This window comes from Cebidichthys violaceus, unplaced genomic scaffold (assembly GCF_023349555.1).
Source record: "Cebidichthys violaceus isolate CVI_PGR_0920_01 unplaced genomic scaffold, fCebVio1.0.p SCAF_6, whole genome shotgun sequence".
NCBI lineage: Eukaryota > Metazoa > Chordata > Actinopteri > Perciformes > Stichaeidae > Cebidichthys > Cebidichthys violaceus.
In genome coordinates, this window is record NW_027176816.1 from 4,357,249 (window position 1) to 4,377,661 (window position 20,413).

At 42.5% G+C, this 20,413-nt stretch overlaps 1 protein-coding gene across 1 annotated transcript in view; it reads left to right on the top strand.

Moving 5' to 3' along the window:
• The window catches only part of LOC137889432 (ELKS/RAB6-interacting/CAST family member 2), a 140,989-nt gene that overhangs the window by 10,977 nt on the left and 109,599 nt on the right, over positions 1-20,413 (top strand). Inside the window, exons 5-7 of the mRNA XM_068733288.1 lie at positions 4,634-4,789; positions 7,367-7,534; positions 19,335-19,502. Of these exons, the coding sequence (XP_068589389.1) occupies positions 4,634-4,789; positions 7,367-7,534; positions 19,335-19,502 (492 nt within the window). The remainder of the gene's footprint in view (positions 1-4,633; positions 4,790-7,366; positions 7,535-19,334; positions 19,503-20,413) is intronic.

The window sequence follows — 20,413 nt, forward strand, 5'->3', positions numbered from 1 at the left end:
TGGTCTCCCAGAATGTTTGAGCGGAAAAGTTTATCGGGACAAAATTACACCCCCTCAAACTTTCTCCTCACCCCCTCCCTGTTTCTCAGTAAAGCTTTCCCTCTTATTTTCGTTTTGTCTTTTCAAACCGCTCTTTCAAGCCATTGAGCTTATAGGCGGACACATTTTCACATTTTTGTCAAGCAAATGTGTTTCCTTTTTCTCTCACTGATGGAGAAGGGATGGGAATGTGATTGATGAATGTGTGTGAGTATGTGTGTGTATGTCTATGTCTACGTCTATGTAGAATCTTTTCATGTTCTAGTTTGCGCATGGCATATATGACACCATTGCCTTCAGGCTAGAATTGAACCTTTTGACCGTATCCTTCATTCAGGATGCCGACACTTATTGCTAAAGTGTTACGTTTGATCCTATTCATTCCATATGCTCGGTCCTCCGACACATGTGGAGCAGAGAAGACGGTCTTTGATGACATGCTCTCTTGCATGACTTAATTTCCCCTATTGTACTCTAACTACACTCTAACCGTTGATAATAACGAGTTAATACACACACTCTCTCCATGGGACAGATAAATATACGTGCACAAACGGACACACACTTACAGTGACACATTAATACACATATGGTCAGTAGGAGATTAGGATCGTGGCAGCAGTGGGCATACCAGTCTGTGGGAGGCATGCTCTGACAGCAGTAATCCCTCCTTATCCACAACTGAAATGGACAAGAGGATAACGCCCTTGTCTACTTTCATTTCAACTCACTGGGAGAACTGGGAAGAATAGGAGCAACCAGTTGCATCTGCCTGTATTTGTACTTGAACTATGCAGTACAAATGGACTTTTTGCTTTGAAGAGCCTGCGGGTCACAAGCCAGTGTTTCAATAAAGATAAATCTGGGTGGGGGTTGAAAGAGCAGCGTTTGCCACCACTGAGGTGCCTTTGAGCAAGGGCCACTCCTCATCACCACAACTGAGGTGCGTCTAACCCCCAATTGCTCCAGTGGAGCCGCTTGGTGGCCAGCAGATCAGACAGTGGTTGTGCTGGGCGGCTTCTGGGTGTGAACATGTGTGGCTGTGTGGGTGTGAACAGGACGTTCGTGAAGAAGAGAACATTGGTCTCAGCTATACCTCCCTGGTACAATAAAAAGTACGGCTCAGTCAGTCAGATAACGTAGGAGTTAATTAAGATGAGAAGAGGACACAGCCGTATAGTTAATGTTTGGTATCTTTGCTCTGACCTCATACATACCTGCACAGATATGTGATAGCTGCTGTGCTAGCAGATCTCTTCCCCTTGAGACTAGCGTCGGAGCCTACAGTTGGTCTCGTGGTGGTGGGGAGGCTGATTAAAGCTAAGCAGCAGCAATGACAGTTGTGTTGCGATGGATGGATCTTGCATAGGCGCATTTCACATGTGAATGAAGCTTCACTCCATTTTTAACTGGGACTCTTTTAGAGAGGTGTTGTTTTAGATCTATGGTCATTTAGTATTGGATTGTATTTTTCTTCATTATTTTAAGGTGTCTAATATTTTTACAAATACACAATCATGAGATGGTCAATCCAGGTTTTAAATACTGTGATCATTTAAAATGCTTTCCATAATGGACTTATACTGTCCTAATACTCAACAGTTATGTTCAACCTGCTGTGTGCCCATTTGCTTGGATGTGTGTGTGCTCGTGTGTGGGCATAGTTGTAGGTCAGAGCTGCAATTAATTATTGATAGAAGAGTAGCGCATGTGCTGGTAGAAAGTGTTGCTAAGCAAGGGCTTTAGCCTGCCAGAGACATCTGCGAGGGAGACAAGTGAGAGATAAGAAATAGAAAGATGAAGACTGAAAGAGTGAAAGAGAGAGATTCTCATGGCCTGTAGCTGAGTGTGTCTCCTTCCTGCTAACAAACAGAGACAGAAAGACCGACAAAAAGACCAGAGAACATACCAGCACCTGCTGTTAACGATGGAAAGAAGTCCTCGGGAGAGCATCAAACAGGGTCCAGCTTAAAGATCATAGGATGGTTTTTTTTTTTGAGGACGTACAGTGGAGCATAACATAGCATTTTTAAGAGAGATAGAGACTGGAACTGGTCAGACTGATCATCTTTTTTAGTGGCTCTGAAGCTGTAGGTGTTAGAAAGTGCTGAAGATGATGAGCCGCCAGGCTTACTTTTACCGGGTCCCTCCCCAAGAGCTCCATCGTAGGAACCAGCTCCAGGCCGATCCGGCCAAGACCAGGGCTCTGCAGACTGTCATTGATATGAAGGTAGGACTTACAGTGGATCTGGACTCAACAAGAGCAATCAAAAAGATATCAGCGAGTTTAAACTGCGTGTGATGTTGTGATCTTGTTTGAGCAGCGTAGTTTGCTTTTCAGTTGCAGCCTGTTGTCTGGTTTAGTCTGATATCAGCTTCATACCCACAAACCTTCACTTATTGATGTGCACTGCTGAAATGGGAGCAGTAGTAGAGGATTGTAACTCGGCTTGTAAACGCAGACACAAACATCCATGCACAAAAAACATTGTGTTATTGTTGCCTAGTGTGTGTATGGCGGCCATGCCTATGTAATGGCCATTATTGGCCCATGCAGAGTTGAGCACTTATTCAATTTGTTTCAAATGTCACATATGGAAGCTTTCACTCTCATCTCAGCCCTTTGAAGTCGTTAGAGCTGTGAAAAATGCAGTTGACTCCACATGTGTCTCCATGCACAGCCCCCCCCCCCCCCCCCCCCCCCACACACACACACACACACACACACACACACACATAGTGTTCATTCAAACAAACACTTGTTCTAAAAGTGGTTCCTTTCCAGCAAAACCACAGTTATTTTTCACACATACTTTGTGATTTGTCTGCCTATTAACAGACGGCACATGGGCTAGGATGCTCACACTGTTGCAAATGCATGAGGGAATCTGAATGCATTAATTACAAAGGCAAAACAAACATTGCCTGAAGGATTAGTCATATGAAGGGTGAGACAGATACAGTAACAGTCTTCCTTTGGTGAATTTGATAATGAGGATGACATATTTTCCTGCATTGTGGATTTTTGGAACTGTCCTCTGTTCATGCAAAATTCTGTATGTTTTTTGTGCTGTGCGTGTGTGTGTGTGTGTGTATGCTGTTGCTTTTTCTAAGTGATATATGTTTCCGTTTTGTGATTACAGAACACCAACTCCCCTTTCTGTTTTGATCCTGATGTTATCTGGCAGGTACAGTAATACGTGCTCACCTCTTAATCCTTCTGTCAACTCAACATGGATTACAAGTATACAGTATTTGTGTTGTCCCGTATCCCTATCATAAATTCTTCCTTGGTTGGAATGCAGCACCGTCATGTACAGTAGTTCATGTTTCAGTGGCTCAGAGGCACAGCCTTTCGTACATGTATTCCTATTGCACTGAATGTTGTTTGTACCCTCTTTATTTTTGCGATCCGATATTAAACACAGAGCAAGGGTTATAAATCAGATATCAACATAAAGCAATGTAAATGACTGAATAGCATAGTGTGTGTGTATGGTCATTTTTGTATTGTGTGCAGGGATTCCCCCAGATGCCTGAATGCCCCGCCTTGACTTTATTTCCTAGGTGTTCATTGAAAATATGTCCTTGCATACACACTGTGTGTGTATGTGTTATATGTTGGCCTGGTCTACTTGTGTTTGTTTAGGATGGTGTGCAGCATTGGTGCTGGGCAGGGTTGATGTCAGAGGATGTAATAGAGGTCAGATGCTTCTATGTTGCCTGTGGTTTGTGCTGATGGCATCATGCAATCTGCTTCCATTTATCCAATTACCTGTCTCTTCCCCTCCAAGGTTTAGCATTTAACGTATGTCTGAACCCATGCAGCTAAACAACCTTAGGACCTGTTCATGACAGACCCTTCCATTCCCTCATAGATACATCGTGGCTGCACACAACTGTCTGCCTTGACATTTCCCCTGTTTTACTAGACATTCTAGTCAGAAATAGGAGTACACATTAAATAGTTATAATCTAGACACAGGACGCTACATTTTCATCTGTGAATATGGTGAATCACTGTTTAATTAGTGTGATCAAGGCTGTATCCAACAATTTCAGTCACATTGGAGCCAGGGTTTGAACATATCCCTTGAGCTACCATTCTTCATGTGAACAAACAAGTGCAGCACTATAAAAGTCTTCCTGGAGAGACTGTCTGAAAATATGCGCCGCTCACCCTGTTTTTAAACGGCATCGCTTCTTTCTGTATTTGTACTTTTTTGCATGACATCTTAAGAGGGTTAAGTTAATGGATAGATCAGTGATATCTGAGACAGGTAAGACCCTATTAAAGTCATGAGCCTAATATCCAGCATCAGATCTTTGCTAGTCTGACACACCGAGTATAGCCACCTATTTTAGCTGGCATTCTCCTCTCCTGCCGCTGCATCCTGCGCTTAACGGTGCCCAAGACGATTGTGATTGGGTTAAAGAAATATAAACAAACCAGAACGTTTTTCCCCCGATACCAGAATGATAAAGTGTGGAGCCTGACCTTTCTTTAGCGATGACACAGCGCTGTGGAGATACGTCTGGCTATGCGAGACTAGATCTTTGCTGACTCTTTGCATGCCTGCTGTTGCTGGTGCAGGACACCAAGATCTCTTCCCTGGAGAGGAACATCAGAGACTTGGAGGATGAGGTCCAGATGTTAAAGACCAGCGGCCTGCTGCACCCTGACGAAAGGCAGGATGAGTTCAAGCAGGTGGAGGTCTACAAGAGCCATTCTAAATTCATGAAGACTAAGGTAGAATGTCTCTGCACGCCACTTGAGACAACTTCACACTGCATGACCCGAGCGATGCGTGTTTGCCTTGAAACATCAGTTATGACTGCGAGAGAACCTGTTGTGTGCATGTTGCATGTCGCCATTACATGCTCATGGAGAAGCAAGCATGAGTGTAGTGAAATCTTGCTGACCTGCATGTTACAGAATATTGTGTCTTTTGGCTGCTTTTTTAGAGGCTTTTAGCCTCCCGTGTTGCATGATACCAAGAACTCCTGCGCTTATGAATATATCTGTTATTTCCTATTCAGAGTGAGGTTTCTTGTTTCTTCCTTATTTCCCATGAAATATGTGTGTTCCTTACCTACCTTACCTGTGTGATGACCAAGCAGTGTACTGCTCTCCTATCTGTGATGGCTGACTGTTCTGAGGGAGCAAGCTCAGTCCGTATCGGCTTACAGTGCACCGTGTCTGTTTACTACCTTCAGCTGGCAGGAAGACCTTTAGAAAGGCCCGACTAATATGTCTCTATTCCAGGCAGTATGGTTTATTCATTAGGACCCAGCAGTGCCCCCGGACTGACATGCACAACATTTGAATAGGCACATGAATATATCTACAGGAGCCATATTTAAAAATGTAGTTTCATGTTTCACAGAGTTTCTAGCTGAGTGTCCATTCTGGCTGAGGCTGATGACTAGAGCTCCATGTGAAAATGTATCTCTTTTGTTTATTAATGGTGCTCATTGTAGGGCCCATTTGTCATTGCATCGGGGAAGTTCTTGATGCAATCATAAAAGAGATGTTTTCATGAATGGGGCCCTGACAGATGAATGTGAGCTTACAGCCACAGAGGAAAGAGCTCTCTCCTCACCCGTCCTGACCTGGGATGATATACATCACAGTGATGGCACTGGCTCGCTCTCCCTTGTCTCATCTTTCTGCGTAACAGAGAGACACCATGCGCAGTCACACAGATTCATTCTATATCCTTGAAGTGTTTAGGGTCCTGGTCTTTCAGCAGCGGTGGCGACTGGTGTTGAGGTGAGACTGTGATAAGAGAAACCAGAGAGGACAGCATCCCTGTCCTCTCTGGTTTCATCTGTGGGCTTTGATTTACTCGAACACCAGAAAGTGGCTTCTGAGAACATGAACATTTGTTCAAGCATGACCGAGTATGAATTTATATCCAGATTATCTTTTCTAACAGAACTTGATCAAGTGTAACGTTCTGAATCCTCAGCGGCGTGGTTGAGGAGTTCAGAGTGTGGAGGAGCACGCAGACAGTTTCCCTGCTTGCTGTGTGCTGTAGTTTAGTGGCTTGCTGTCTTCTTGTCTTTGTGTCTCCGTAGGAGCAGGCCTTGTCACCATGTCTGTCTTCCATCAGAACAGCTCCCAACTTCCTCTTCCCGCCCCAACAGCCCTGGATCACAGAACAAGCAGAAGTACCCCTCTTATTAGCCGCTCTCTAAAGAAAGAAACATTTCATTGTTTCTTTCATTCAAACTCATATTCTTGCCCCTGGTTTTATCTATTGCTCTATCATATATTTTTTTAGTCCATTCCATTTCCCACTTCCTTTGGTCCCTGTCTTACTATCCTCCCAGCAGACACTTGCTCCTGTGTCCTTTTATTCTGTCCCGTCTCCCTTCTCTCTCTCTCTCTCTCTCTCTCTCTCTCTCTCTCTCTCTCTCTCTCTCTCTCTCTCTCGCTCTTTATTTCTCTGAGGGTTGATTGGCCAATCTCTTGTCCAGTCATAATTCCCCCGTTGAGGTGAACCCTGCTCACAAAATGAGAGAAATCTCTCTTCGTATCAGCTTTGTGCTTTTTTGGCACCAGTGGACAGATGACAATCTTCTGCACATAGCTCGCACAGAAACCTCCCTCTGTTAATGCATTTGATTTTGTATGTGGTTTTCTGTCCTGTTCTGTATAGCCGTCCTTAAACAAATCTGTAATAGGTCAGCTATGTGAGTGTAATATTGCTCCCCATAACCCTGTCTGCCTTCATGTATTTGCACTCTTTGGCTGTTTGACTTGGTGTGTCCACATAGCAGACAGTAGGCCAAGGACCCCCTGATGACTAATAATGTAGGGCTGGGTGATAATTCAACAATATAATATATCATTTATCCAAGTAAATGTATTATGCCACAATTGACATTTTTAGATATTTTAGTTTACAATTTTAAGTTTTCAATGAAAAAGCAATGACAAATATTTCAGATTTTCTTTTTTTCTTTTTGTATAGTAAAACAATTTGAATCGTAACACTTTTCACCGTGATTTTGAATGATGAGATAGCAATCACACCATCGGTTTAGTGCATATTGCCCACTTCTATATTAAACAGCATGTCTTTCAAAATGCTTGTTCTGAAAGTCCTGTTCATAGAGAACAAAGTGTGTGGATGGAAATTGTTCCATTCAGTGATACACAACAGCAACACAAACATTGGTGTGTATGTGGTTTGTGGGCCTGCATGTGTGTTTGCTTGGGGAATTTTTTTTTTTTTTTTCTCACTTTGAAAGTTGTTGACTTAATGATGACTAAAAGGTTTTCATAACTAATTTGTGCTTGTGTTTCTGTGATTGTCAGATTGAGCAGCAGAAGCAGGAGCTGAACAGGAAGGAGTCAGAGATGCAGGCCCTTCAGACCAAACTTGAAACACTGACCAATCAGAACTCTGACTGCAAGCAACACATCGAGGTGTTAAAGGAGTCGCTCAGCGCCAAGGAGCAACGGGCCAATACACTGCAGACAGAGGTCAGTGCACCCACACTCACACAGAAAAGTAGCTGTTGGTCCAACTCTGGCACAGTTACTGTGATGATGATCAATGTGCGCTGACCAACTAGTCTTTATGATCAAATTGCATGCACAGATACTTAGATGACCAAGGTCATCGCAACCTCTGCAAGTGTACAAAATGCCGGATTTTTTCTGGTTTCTTTCTCTTTCTGTTTCTCTAATGGATGTTGAGGTGGGTGGATAGAATTTCTATGTGGTTGGCTCCTGTAGTCCACCAGTGAGCTGATACATGTGGGAGGGTCAGTCAGTCAAAAGGCTGGATGGAGAAAGCTGGCAGCTTTTTCCTCTTTGAAGTTTCTAAACTCTATGGCTCTAATGATTATATCACTGCTGTTAGGGATGGAGGCCGGTTGTACGTAGAGAGATGGAGGTATGTGTGTGGGGAGGGTAGCATTTCGCATTTTTCTCCATCACTCTCTAGACTTGGAACTGATAATTTAGAACTTTAGATCTCTTTGTGTTAGGCAGTTGAGAACGGCCTGCTAACTATGTCCACTCATCATTACAGGAAGCAATTTGGGCCAAAATTAGGCCTAATTGGCCATACATGTGCAAGGAATTTTGGCCCTCGCAGCTAGCAGAATACATCATACTTGAAGGAATTGTTTTTTGTTGTGGGTGGTTTTTCTGTGTGTGCATGTTTTTGTTTGAGAGTCTGAAATGCTGAAATGAAAATGATGCCCTTGAGTGGGCAGGTATATATAATATAATATATATAATAGACTATAATGCTCAGTGGGCACTGGGTTCATCACTGTCTTCCTCTCACTTCTCAAAGGCCACTGCAGTGGGCTGTAAACAGATCCGACAGTTTTGATCACCACACACACACACACACACACACACCCACACACACACACACACACACACACACACACACACACACACACACACAGTCACCCACCCACGCAAAGACATACACACCATAATACTTACGCTGTCAGGTCTTGAGTAGTTTTTCCCTGCTATTGAAGTGGCATTTTCCCTCGCTTGGGAAAGGCTAGGGTTTCTTGGACTAAGTGGGCAAACCAGAGGATGAGTAAAGATATTGAGTGCGCTTGAGGCCAGCCGTGGCCCTGCATTCCTCTGCTGTCCGACTGCCATTCGGCTAGAAAGCACAGCCATTCCCTTCATTCGTTCCATCTACTCATATTATTACTTCATCTCCCTTTAGCAGTTTGTTTCAGCTTTCCTCCATTTCATATACAATTCCTAAAGAGCCCCAGATTTCCATTCAGTTTCACTCATGACTACTAGGGCATCATACCCCTCCCCATATACGTGTGTGTGTTTGTGTGTGTGCCAGGCAGGTTTTATCATGAATGACAGTGATTGGTACCGTAGTCCACTCCCCCAGAGACAGACTGGTGTCTCCTGTCTCCCAGACCTGAGGAGCAGCTTCATCTCACAGACACTTGTCTCTAAGAGCAATTCACATCAGGATGGGACTAAGAAGGGACCAGTCAGGGAACAGAGCAGGCACTGTGAGCGAGGGGATGAGAAAATGGAAGTGTATTTATTTGTCAGTCAAAGTTAAGGACAGCTTCTAAATGGGCGTGATTAAATACGGCTCCAGATAACTGGAAAATGTGGAAAATAACGTGTGTGTGTGTGTGTGTGTGTGTGTGTGTGTGTGTGTGTTTAAGCATTGTCAGTTGGCTGCCCACATCTGTGGAAACATAACCCTTTAATACAGTACGTGTATGTGTCACTCTTGCCCCGATGACAACAATGAAGGACCGTAATTGTACTCCAGCATATCAGGTAACCTTTCAGAGACCTTCCTTCATATTTAACTAGCCAGCGACAAAGAAACAGGCCATAACCTCAGTGGTAAAGGGGCTTGAAGGTGCTTTGACTAAGAACATAAACATTGTACTGAAAGAAGCCAAATCAGACTGTGTAAAGACTTGGAGGCCTGTTCATTAAGTGACACTTGCGTCACATCCAGTTAGATTTATTTACATGGAATAGACTCTAATCTGTTTTGAGATTCCAGGTCAAAGCCTTGTATTGGGTATACGAGCTAAAAATACAATAAGTAATGACAAAACAATGACAGGAATAAAGTGTGAATTACTGAAACAAATGTAAAATATTCTGTTTTGTGTTTTGTTACTTTCAAGTCTTCTTCAATACAGCATGATGTTCATTTAGTAAATGATGGACCCATTAAGAGTGAAATAGACGATAGAGCAGGGTGTGCTTTAGGTTATGGCTACTTGTTACTGACAGGTCGTTACCACGGTGTTGTCCAGTTTGGGAGTTGTCAGTGTTTTCGTCCTAGAACTTTAACTTTTTCACAGTGTGTTTTCAGTTCATGAAAGTTAATTGTAACATTTTGGTTGCCTAAAAATGTTTGCTTTTACTTAGCTCCGCTTTCTCATGATGACAAATGCCAAAATGCCGAACTCAAGGCTTCGAAGCCACTGTTCACAAACCAATGGGTGACATCACGGGGACTTCTTATATATAGTCTATGGTTATGACAGGACTATGATCTAACCCAGGAGTTTTTAAAGTCTGAGACTGTGGGCCTCTCTTTAAACAAAGCTTGGAAAAAGCCTAAATACATACAAAAGGTCTGTCCTATGGCATTTATTGGTTAATGACTCAGGGAAAAAGTGGGAAAAACTTTACATTCCCTCAAATCTACTGTATCTCTCTCACCAAATCACACACATTTAGGCTATTCTAACGATATTCGAACAATAATATTTTTTCACTTCCATTCACTGAGCCTTCTCTGAAACAGTTTGAAGTCCCATTTGCAACCCTATGATTTAACCCATTCTGAATGGCCAAAATCTCTGCAATATTTAAAATATTCTAATATGAAAAAAACATAATTTATGTGAATAGGTGTTTGGGGTGTGCTATAGTGTAAATTGCCCACAATGTCAGTTCTCAAGTCATTGCATAACTGTAACTAAAGTATGGACTAAGACACTGTATGCTCGACAGTATTAGACACAAACTTTTTTATTTTTTCATCAGTGAAATTTCGGCATAATAATAAACGGCATGCTTACTCGTTACACATGGTTAATGCAGCACATGGTTATTGGGAAGAACTAGTTTTGAGTGTGTTTGTTTGCACATTATTTATTATTATAATATATATATTATATCATTATTATTTATTTATATAAGCTACTGTATTCTCACCTATATGGCAGTATACATGGAATAACATGAGAGGGATATTGGCTGTTAAAAAAAAAAGTAGGCTCTGTGTGTTGTGGCTCACTGGTTAACAGGTATTGCAGACATTCTTGTGAAAAAACATACAGATTCATTGCTGTGTCTGCTGTCTTCTTTAGTGGTAACTCTAAATCCTTGAGAGACATAATCTGGGTTATTATCTTCATTTTGAATGCAACAAATCATGTTGTATTTAATGTCTTTGGCAGATATTAGTTAAGATTTTCATTTTCTGAAAGTCGAAATGCGTTGATTTATATGTTCGGCACTTAAGGCGACCATTCTGTTGGTGGCCACTTACTAACACACAGGAAATCCAGTCCTGAAGTCAAAGTCAGGCACATAAATAACACAGTAACATAACGTTTGATATTTTATTCCTCACTGAAAGCCAGCAGAGGTGTTAGTAGCAGCATGCCTATCGTTTACATTTTGCGATGTGGCAACACGTCTTTTTACAGAGAGCAGTCTGCGGTATTTCAGTTTAACTTTCTCAGATGTGACCCCACATATCTTGTGTTCTCTCTCATCACCAGTGTCACCAGTGTGTCCTGCCAGAAGACCTCCACTACGTTTTTATTTTGAGGTTGAGGTGTAATGACTTAAAGAAGATATACATGACTCAAAAATGACTTGCTAACACCAATCATAACGACAGTGATGGATAGGGAAAACAAGAGGAAAAGAAGAAAAAAAAAGAATCTGGAGCGGGAGAGGGAAAGAATCAAGGATAGATGGAGGGACAGGAGGAAGTTAGAAGGGAGAGAATAGAGTTGCTTGATGGATGTATAAGGCTGTGGACTTTTGTCAGTGAGTGATGCGATGGTACGGTGTGCTGCGGTCCCTGCTGGACTGTTTTTTGTTGATCTTTCCTGGTTCTCTTTGCTGATTAATGGTTCGTATAGGTAGTGAGGCGGAGGAAAGATGTGGTCTCAACCTGGTTACAGTCTGCCCTGTGCTCTCCTCCCGCTGTGTTCTCACTCTCTGTCTTTCTTTCTGCCTCATTCACTTTTGCTCCCTCTGTCCACATTTTCTCTTCCTTTATACTACATATCTCCCTCCATTTGACTTCTCTCCCCTCATTTTCTCGCCTACTTCTCCTTCTCTAGCCCATCTGTTGGTACCACCGCAAGAAGGAGTGTATGTACAAATTAAACTTGGGTGAGAACTTGATGAACACATGAAGACTGTGGGGTGGTTAGCATAAGCAAATGGAAAAAACAGTTTCTTTTTTGGCTGACCACTAATTATTAACTTCACATTTAAACCCTGGGCTTCTTGTGAGAAGACCTTTGCAGACCAGTTATAGTATATGACCTCATCTGAACTCGACTGACCATGGCCACCACTTTCAGACCCAACAGCATGCTCCTGGGTTCCTGGGGTGTTGCGGTTTGGGATACAGTGTGAGTAGTAAAGCGTCAGGTCCCCCAGTAAAAACATGCCACCGTCCAAAATAAAGCCCCCGCAAGTTCTTCATAGGCCATGTGGAAAAGCCATAAAATGGAGTTATAGGGGTCAGAATGGAGATGAGCTATTTAATGGTTTACACAGGGAACGAGGTAAACATGTGCACAACGGAAGGAGCTGACGAACACAAGTGTGTGCACACTGCTACTTATGCTTATACACATGATAAGTTGTACATTTGTGTTGTCGTGCATACTGCAGTTTAAATTATGCGTTAAGTAAAAGGACATCTAAGATAAATTTAATTTGTGTGATGGTTTATCCCACAGCATGGTCTTTGGGAAGTTAATTTGTGCTCTCTCTCTCTATTTTTTCATGTTTACTATTTTTGCACATTTCGAAACTAAACAAAAAGAAATGCATAAACACACAGAGAAATTAGGACTTCACTTGGTCCGCTGTCAGTCAGCGGATGGTTAACCAGTAGGCAGTGAGGTGCTGATAGAGATCGTAAGAGACAATACTCTCCTTTCTTTTATTCTGACCTCCTCTCCCCTCAGGGTCACCCTGCTTAGTTCAGACCACTTAACCTCTAATTTCATGCACACACACACACACACACACACACACACACACACACACACACACACACACACACACACACACACACACACACACAGACTCACACGTACAAAGATACAGTCACACAAAGATGGAAATACACAAGAGTTTTCACTCCCACCTACAGTTCAAACTTTGTTGATAGAAGGTCTCGCAATTGAATGATTGAATCAGAAGAAGCAGAAATACAGTATGGATCTTACTCTCTTCTCTTCCTTTTTGGGGACAATTATGTGTTTTCTTTGGCTCTAATCCAACACATTTAATTTGAAATGAATCAATGACTGTTAGTTTAAAGTCCTGTTTTCAACTTTAAACGTATTTTGGAGGGATAACATCGATATCATGTAAACAGTTTTTACCCCTTGGTCGGGTTGGAATAGTATGAGAGATTTTGTTTAAGCACTGGTGGAATGTAACTTTTACATTTCGTGGCCTTCATCAGCAGATGAGAGAGTTTGCTTGGTTGTCACAGAGATGGTTCACTTATCACATGACCAAAAAAACCTCAGGGTTACCTATATAGGTTGCATTTGAATTAATTCAAATTAACATGTGGGCTTTTATCCGTTCGTTTTAGTCGCTTGTTAATCAAGCAGAAGTTAAGCTGATTTCAGACACCTACTGTACACTGCAGACCCACGATTGTTCTGCACATGTTTGCCAGAGTGAGTGTTCAGTGTGGTTTGACAGGAAATGTATTCCCTGGAAACAGGATGTAGGAACTGGCGTGCGGGACTGGAAATGATCAGGAAAAATAATCAAAGAAGGAGCAAGTGTTAATGAGGGGGAACGCCTGAAGCGTCTCTTCCTCTATATGTGCATGTGTGTGTTGTGTCCATCTCTGCTGGAGGAGGTAATGATGATGGATGGATGGAGGGAGAAAGAGGGAACGAGGCAGATGTGTGCAGTGAGGGTTAGTGTGATGGTACTCGGGGTGAGTCCCCTACATTTTCTGTGTCATATGTCCAACCTCTACAATACCAAAGGCATGACATGATTGTCTTTCAGGCTTTGGCAGAAAACACTCATTCATTCTGTTGACAAAGATCCTTTTGTTAGTGGATCCTGGGAGTTCTGTCTGTGTTCGTGTCTGCTCCCTTGTCTTTTTTTTTTTTTTACATCTGCACTTTCCCATGTTCCCTCTGTAGCCTGTGGGCAGACAGCTGTGTTGCCGTGGTTTGATCCACAGATGTCTGAGTGTACAATGAGACTGTGCCCCAAACTCCACCTCGCAGCCCCTGCTGTGAGGCATTTACATCCGCTTATTATCCCTAGCCGACCCTGAGGTGATCAGACAGGTGATTATACGATTCCTGATCAGAGCTCTGACTGTTGCCTTAACCCTGGCTTTGATGACACACCTCAAATGACATCCAGCTTAAACCTCAGGACAGGGAACGTCCTTCATTTCCGCACAGATCAGCCCCGGTGTCGTCATGTCTGGCGCGGCCAGCTCAGGTGGAGAGAATATCCTCTGTGCGTGCATGTGCTTGTAAATACAGTGTGTGTGTGTGTGTGTATGTATGTGTGTAAATGAGATAACCCATAATTAATGCAGAGTCTTGGAGAAGCTCGGCCCTTGTTCAGAGTCGCTCTGTGAAGTGCCTTGTTCTTCTGTTTGACATTGCAACATCTCCTTGCACCTGTGCACACACACATGCGTACATACATGCCAACATGCATTAATACGCTCAAATGAAAAAAAAAAATCCCACTTTGGTCTTCATGCTGTCCAGCCTCACAACCAACAGTGACCTTTTGACATCTATTGGAAGTTTCTATTGCCTCATCTGGAAACTATGGTTCATTTAACACTACTTCTTCTCACATCTGTGCCAACAGTAAAAGCTGCTTATACACCATCTGTTAATACTGTAACATATGTATTTCATAAACTGGATTGGCCATTTTTTTATTCACCTTTTACCAATCTTTGACAAAACAGATATTAATCAGACTGAAAGCAAAACTAACAGCAACTGGCTGTATGAACCCAGCAGTCCACATTCATTATCTTCTTTCTTCATCATCATATGAGGGTATGTTGGTTTCTCTTTGATGCGTATATTTAAATAAAAATAGATATTTCAATGATTATAGCTAATATGGGAGACTCTGGCGGTCTAGTATCATCTTGAAATGAGATAGCGCTATTTCTTTTAGTGATACAATCCAGACATGGCCACATTAATGGCTATACAAACATGAATTAGTCAAACATTATTTCATAAATTTAGATCATTAATTTCACAGCATGGGTCTTCAAATAAAGTATGTCTAATGGCTGCCCGGTGCTGTATTTATACAGGCTGGCTGGACATCATACAGCCAGCGAACTGAATAGCCCACACAGCTGTGTCTAGTGCACTGCAGCAGCCTGAGCAGACCTGAGTTCAGACATCTATACACTCCACCAGACCCACGCTTGGGATTTAACAACTTTTATCGTGGTGTTGTCAGCTGATGTGACACTCATACTTATTCTTTGAACAGAAACACGAAGAATGAGTGAAATTCATGGTGTGTGTGTGTTAAAGTGTCCATGTGTGAAGGTCAGAGATATTTAAAGAGCCAAAGCGAGAGATAAGAGATCATATTTGAAATAATTTTTTGGTCAAACTATGACTCTACTCGCGCCCCAGTGGGTGAGTGAGAGTGCAACTGTCAGTGTGTGAGTATGCAAGTATCGGTGCATCCCCAGGCCTTTGCTGTGGTCGTTTTTAGTTCTGCCGTTTTGACTGTGGTCTACTCATATAGTCCCTGTGTTGTCTATTGCGGCCCAGAGCCGACGCTGGACCTGATACCTTTGCAGATTTGCCTGCCAGAAAAACTTTTATGATGAAATGTGAGGCAGGAAAAGGGGAGGTGAGGACAAACAGAGAAGCTGTTTTCTTTAAGCCTCTGTTTTACTTTGCTAACCAGTGTCCAGAATCCACATTTGGCTGTCATTGCAGGTATGAGAGAGGAAGTCAAGGAGAATAAGTGCGTTTATGCATGTGTGTGCATTGCTGCATGTTTAATTGCTGGTACATGCACGTGTACATGTAGAAAACCGTTGAATATATGCATGTGTATATGCACACTATAGAGTGGTTAGTTTGTGACTATTAGTTTAAACACATTCCACACATTACAAATAATTAATAGTTATGCAACCACAGAGTCTTGAAAACATATCAAGGTCATTTTTTAAAATGATATAGTGCTGAGTGAGGGGCTGGAAAGCTTAAGTGGGGTTTTGGGAGACGGACGATGGGGTGATATAGATGTGTTTTTAATTAATCTATTAATGTAAGGAACGCCTCAATGCAATCTCCAATGTTCATTTTGGATTTGAACTGGGCCAGACTGGGCAGCATTTGGCTCATCTACTTATTTTTCCTCACCTCTCACTTTCTTACTCTTTTGTCTCATACACTAAACAAAAAAAAGAAGCTGTAATAACATAACAGGATGTGGTCCCCAGTGTCCAATTGCATGAGCAGAATCAGTACCCCAGTTGTCTTTGAGAGCGTAGGAGTTCTGCTTTGCGTGTTATCACTCTCACATGGAAACACACAGAAATGCACAAAGCTACAAAGCCATAGCTGGAAAATGTGGGCCTGTCCCAAAGACAACCTGGCTTGAGGACATGAGGGATTTCTCACACCAACACATCACTTTGTCTCACCACAGGCCCTGCACCTTTAAACGGCAATAGGAAAACTCCTGGAGAGTATAGAGCATGGCTGGGAGGATGGAGTGTTGAAAGAGAGGTAATGGTGGCGGGTTGAAAGTGAGAGGTTTTGTTGGAAGGTGACATTGAGAAGAACGGGAGTAGAGGGAAAGGAAAATTGGAGAGGAAATTGAAGGAGAAGTGAGAGGTTAATCACCCTGACTTGTTAGCTGTCTATCATCTCAGCATGTGTGCCAGCTGATAAAGCCATACAGTATTTCCTGTTACAGACCTGCTGATGGAGTCGCAGTTTGAGCCGGTGGAAGAGCAGCATGTCAGTGGTGTTAATGTGCTCTGAATAATTTCCAGCATATCTCTGCACCATATTTCACTCAATTCAATTCAATATGCATTATTGGCATGAGTGTAACAAAGAAAATATTGCCAAAGGGTCAAGTAATAATGAGATTAAAAAGAAAAAGGTACAATTCATAAAATAAAGAAAATAGCAGAAAACAATGAACACTTGCTCTGTGCGTGTGTGTTTGTGAAAGGCTTTGGCAGTGTGTGGTGATTGAGTGAGTTTGGTATGTGTTTTATTTATCCCTCCCCTTGCTCTCACCCTAACTCCTCTCCATCCTTTCATCCCTCCCTCCTCATCTGTCCATCTCTCCCTCCTTGTTTTTCGTGAACTGTGCCTGGCAGCGGTGAGTGCTTTAAGAGGGTATTAGCAGGGTGTCTGTACAGCACTATCACAGCTTAGTGGGCCAGTGCAGGTGAGACAGCAGGGATTTCCTGTTAGGCCTCTCTGCTGCATTCTTGCTAAATTGCTCCTTGCCAGGTGGGGTTGGGGGGGGGGTCTCTCCCTCTCCCTTATTCTGTCTCATACACACAGTGGCAAACACTAATGCACACGCACGCATGCAACACATTGGACAGGATGACGTGCGTGTGCTAACATACTGTACCCACAAAAGGATTAGTGGTTCCACTAGTGTGTGTGTGTGTGTGTGTGTGTGTGTGTGTGTGTGTGTGTGTGTGTGTGTGTGCGTCCTGTGTGTGTGCATGTGCCAGTGTGGAGTGGGGAGGACAGAGCAGGCCTCAGTATTAGTCTCTGGTTGTCTGCCAGAGGAGCAATATGAGATAAATACTTCACCATCTTACACCTGGGGGTCCCGGCCTGCTTCTAATGCTACTGCTTGAGAGGAGCCCTCTGTGTGTCTGCGGCCTGCAAGGTGCGCTCTCATTTTACACACATTCATACGGGCAGGTAGGAACTAACGCAGGCCCAACACCATACCTCTCGATTGTGTTCTCAGTATATGTGTTATTTTCCATTTCTTTAGTTTTTGATGCCACAGTAAACAGTTTGTTTTGTGTTGTTGTTAAAGTAGCAATATTGCAATGTAAGCATATTACATTTGATTCATAAACACTCAAGTAAAAGGATATTATATGTCTATAATTGCCTCATTGTATTGACCTCGTGATTGTTCTCATATAATGCTTTGAAAGACAGGGAAAAACCCTTTTCCCCAAAATGTTGAACTTCATTTGTCAGAAATATTTAAACATTGGAGCTGTGTGGAGAAATTCTTACATGCTGTTAGTTCTGCTTTATTTACACTATAATAGTGCATTATATTTGAGATGCTCATTGTAGGTTTTTAATCTCTATATGCAAAGTAACTATAACTGTCAAATAAGTAACTTATTTTTCTCTGAAGTATAGTATAGTACAAATATGAAGTAGCATAAAGTTGAATACTCGAGTTGTACTTTTGGACAGTACTTTAGTAAATGTATTTGTTGCTTCCCACCATTGCTCCCTTCTTCCTTAAGTGACCTGTGAAATAGTTGAAAGATGAGCTGGAGAGTACAATAGAGCCTGTGTTTTAAGTGTTTTCACACATCCCCTCTGTCTCCAAGTGAGGCTTGTTAAAACGACTGTTAACAAGACCTCCCTCACTTCTTTTCTTCATCGACAGAATGCGTGTGTGTCTCATGAATTCATATAAAAAACCGTGCACACCTTAAAATGAAGTTCAAATGGGTTCGCTCATTGCGCCATGGCAAAAAGTGCTGGAAATGTAATCAGGTGTTGAAGAGCAACAGAGGAGCTAGTTAATGACAGCCAGCTGAGAGTGTGTGTATGCATGTGAGTGTGAATGTGTGTGTGTGTGGGTCACTGTAGGCGGTGCAGCAGAACACTGATAGATGTCCAATAATAAGTTCTGGACTGAGCTCAGATATCACTCATCTCATTGTACGTGGCCAGATATGGAGGATTTTAATGTGTGAGTGTGAAGGGTGGGAGCAGTCTGATCTATGGCAGCACTGGCCCAATCACACAGCACTCTCAATAACAAATGATGGGACAGGCCCCTTCTCTCTGCATCACTTCACAGTGGTTCAGGTTATGGACAGTAGGCCCATAAAGACCTTTAACTACTTCCAAATGTCAACAAGTTAATGTGTTGAGAAATGTCAGTTTCTCAACACATTTGAGTTGTTGTTGTTGTTGTATTTCTTTGTATTTTTGTAAATGTTTCTGTTTCAGTCAATCTGATCTGTTTACTGTCTATTACATTCTATTACAGACTACGTTCAACCTATATGCTTTCCTATCCATCTGGCTAAACTGTATGAATATTGGTTTATATTACACACTCTTATTTTCCCTTTTCTCTCTGGTAGTCTGACATTCTGTCTACCTGCCTGTTAGTATAACTATATAGTTTGTGTTGCACAGCAGCTCCCTTGCTGACTATACGTCAGCCAAATCCCTATTGTTTTGTCTGTTCATGTTTCTGTCTGACTTTTTATCTGCTTATCTGAACTTCTTGTCTTGGTCTTTTCTAGGTTGACGCTCTGCGAGTGCGCCTGGAGGAGAAGGAGCAGTTCCTGACCAAGAAGACCAAGCAGCTGCAGGACCTGACCGATGAGAAGAGCACTCTGACTGGAGAGATCAGAGACATGAAGGACATGCTGGATGTCAAGGAGAGGAAGGTTAATGTCCTGCAGAAGAAGGTAAGTCCAGGGGTCGCGTGTAGTGACGCACCCATAAATGTTTTATGCTGCTTTCACAAAGTTAGGGAATTCTGAATATAGTTGGGATTCGGGTTAGCTATTCGATGACTTTAATTGATTCCTTTTCCGCTTTACATTTGCCAGGCAAAACTATTGCTCATTGAATTAAATAACTTTTATAGGGTAACAAAGAAGTGCAGATATTCTGTCCCCACATCTGTCACCACATCAGTTAACTTTTCATATTGGAAATACATTTTCTGTTCTGGCCACATGACCATGTCTCTGGCACTGTTAATAGACAGTGAGAGTGTTTGTTAAATGAATCACTGAATGTGTGCTTAGTAAGACCTGCTACTCACAGTTGATCACTATTCATGTTGGTTAACAAAGATACCTTCACACCTAAACGTGGCCTATACCCAGACAGCACACACATCCCTCTATATATGCACACATATATATATACACACCTCACACACACACACACACACACACACACACACACACACACACACACACACACACACACACACACACACACACACACACACACACACACACAAACGCTTGCATGGCATGTCACAGAGGCCTTAATGACTTTTATAAGGTTAGCTATTTAGACAGGGCCTGTGGCCACCTGTGGTGCGCATGTTGGCAATTCCTCTTTAGACCAATTACACACACATAAAGGTCCCCTCTCAACTTCCTTGTTTCCTGTCATGTCCTCAAATTAGATCTCGCTTACTCTCCTTCCAACCTCCCTCTTGCTGAGTTTAAAGAAAAAGGGCTCCAAAGGTCACATGCAGTGCCATGAATCAGTGTGTATGCATGTGGATGTGTGTGCATGAATATGTTCAAATGCATTCTAATGTCTGTGTGACCTCAGGGTGTTTCTGTGTGAGAAGCTG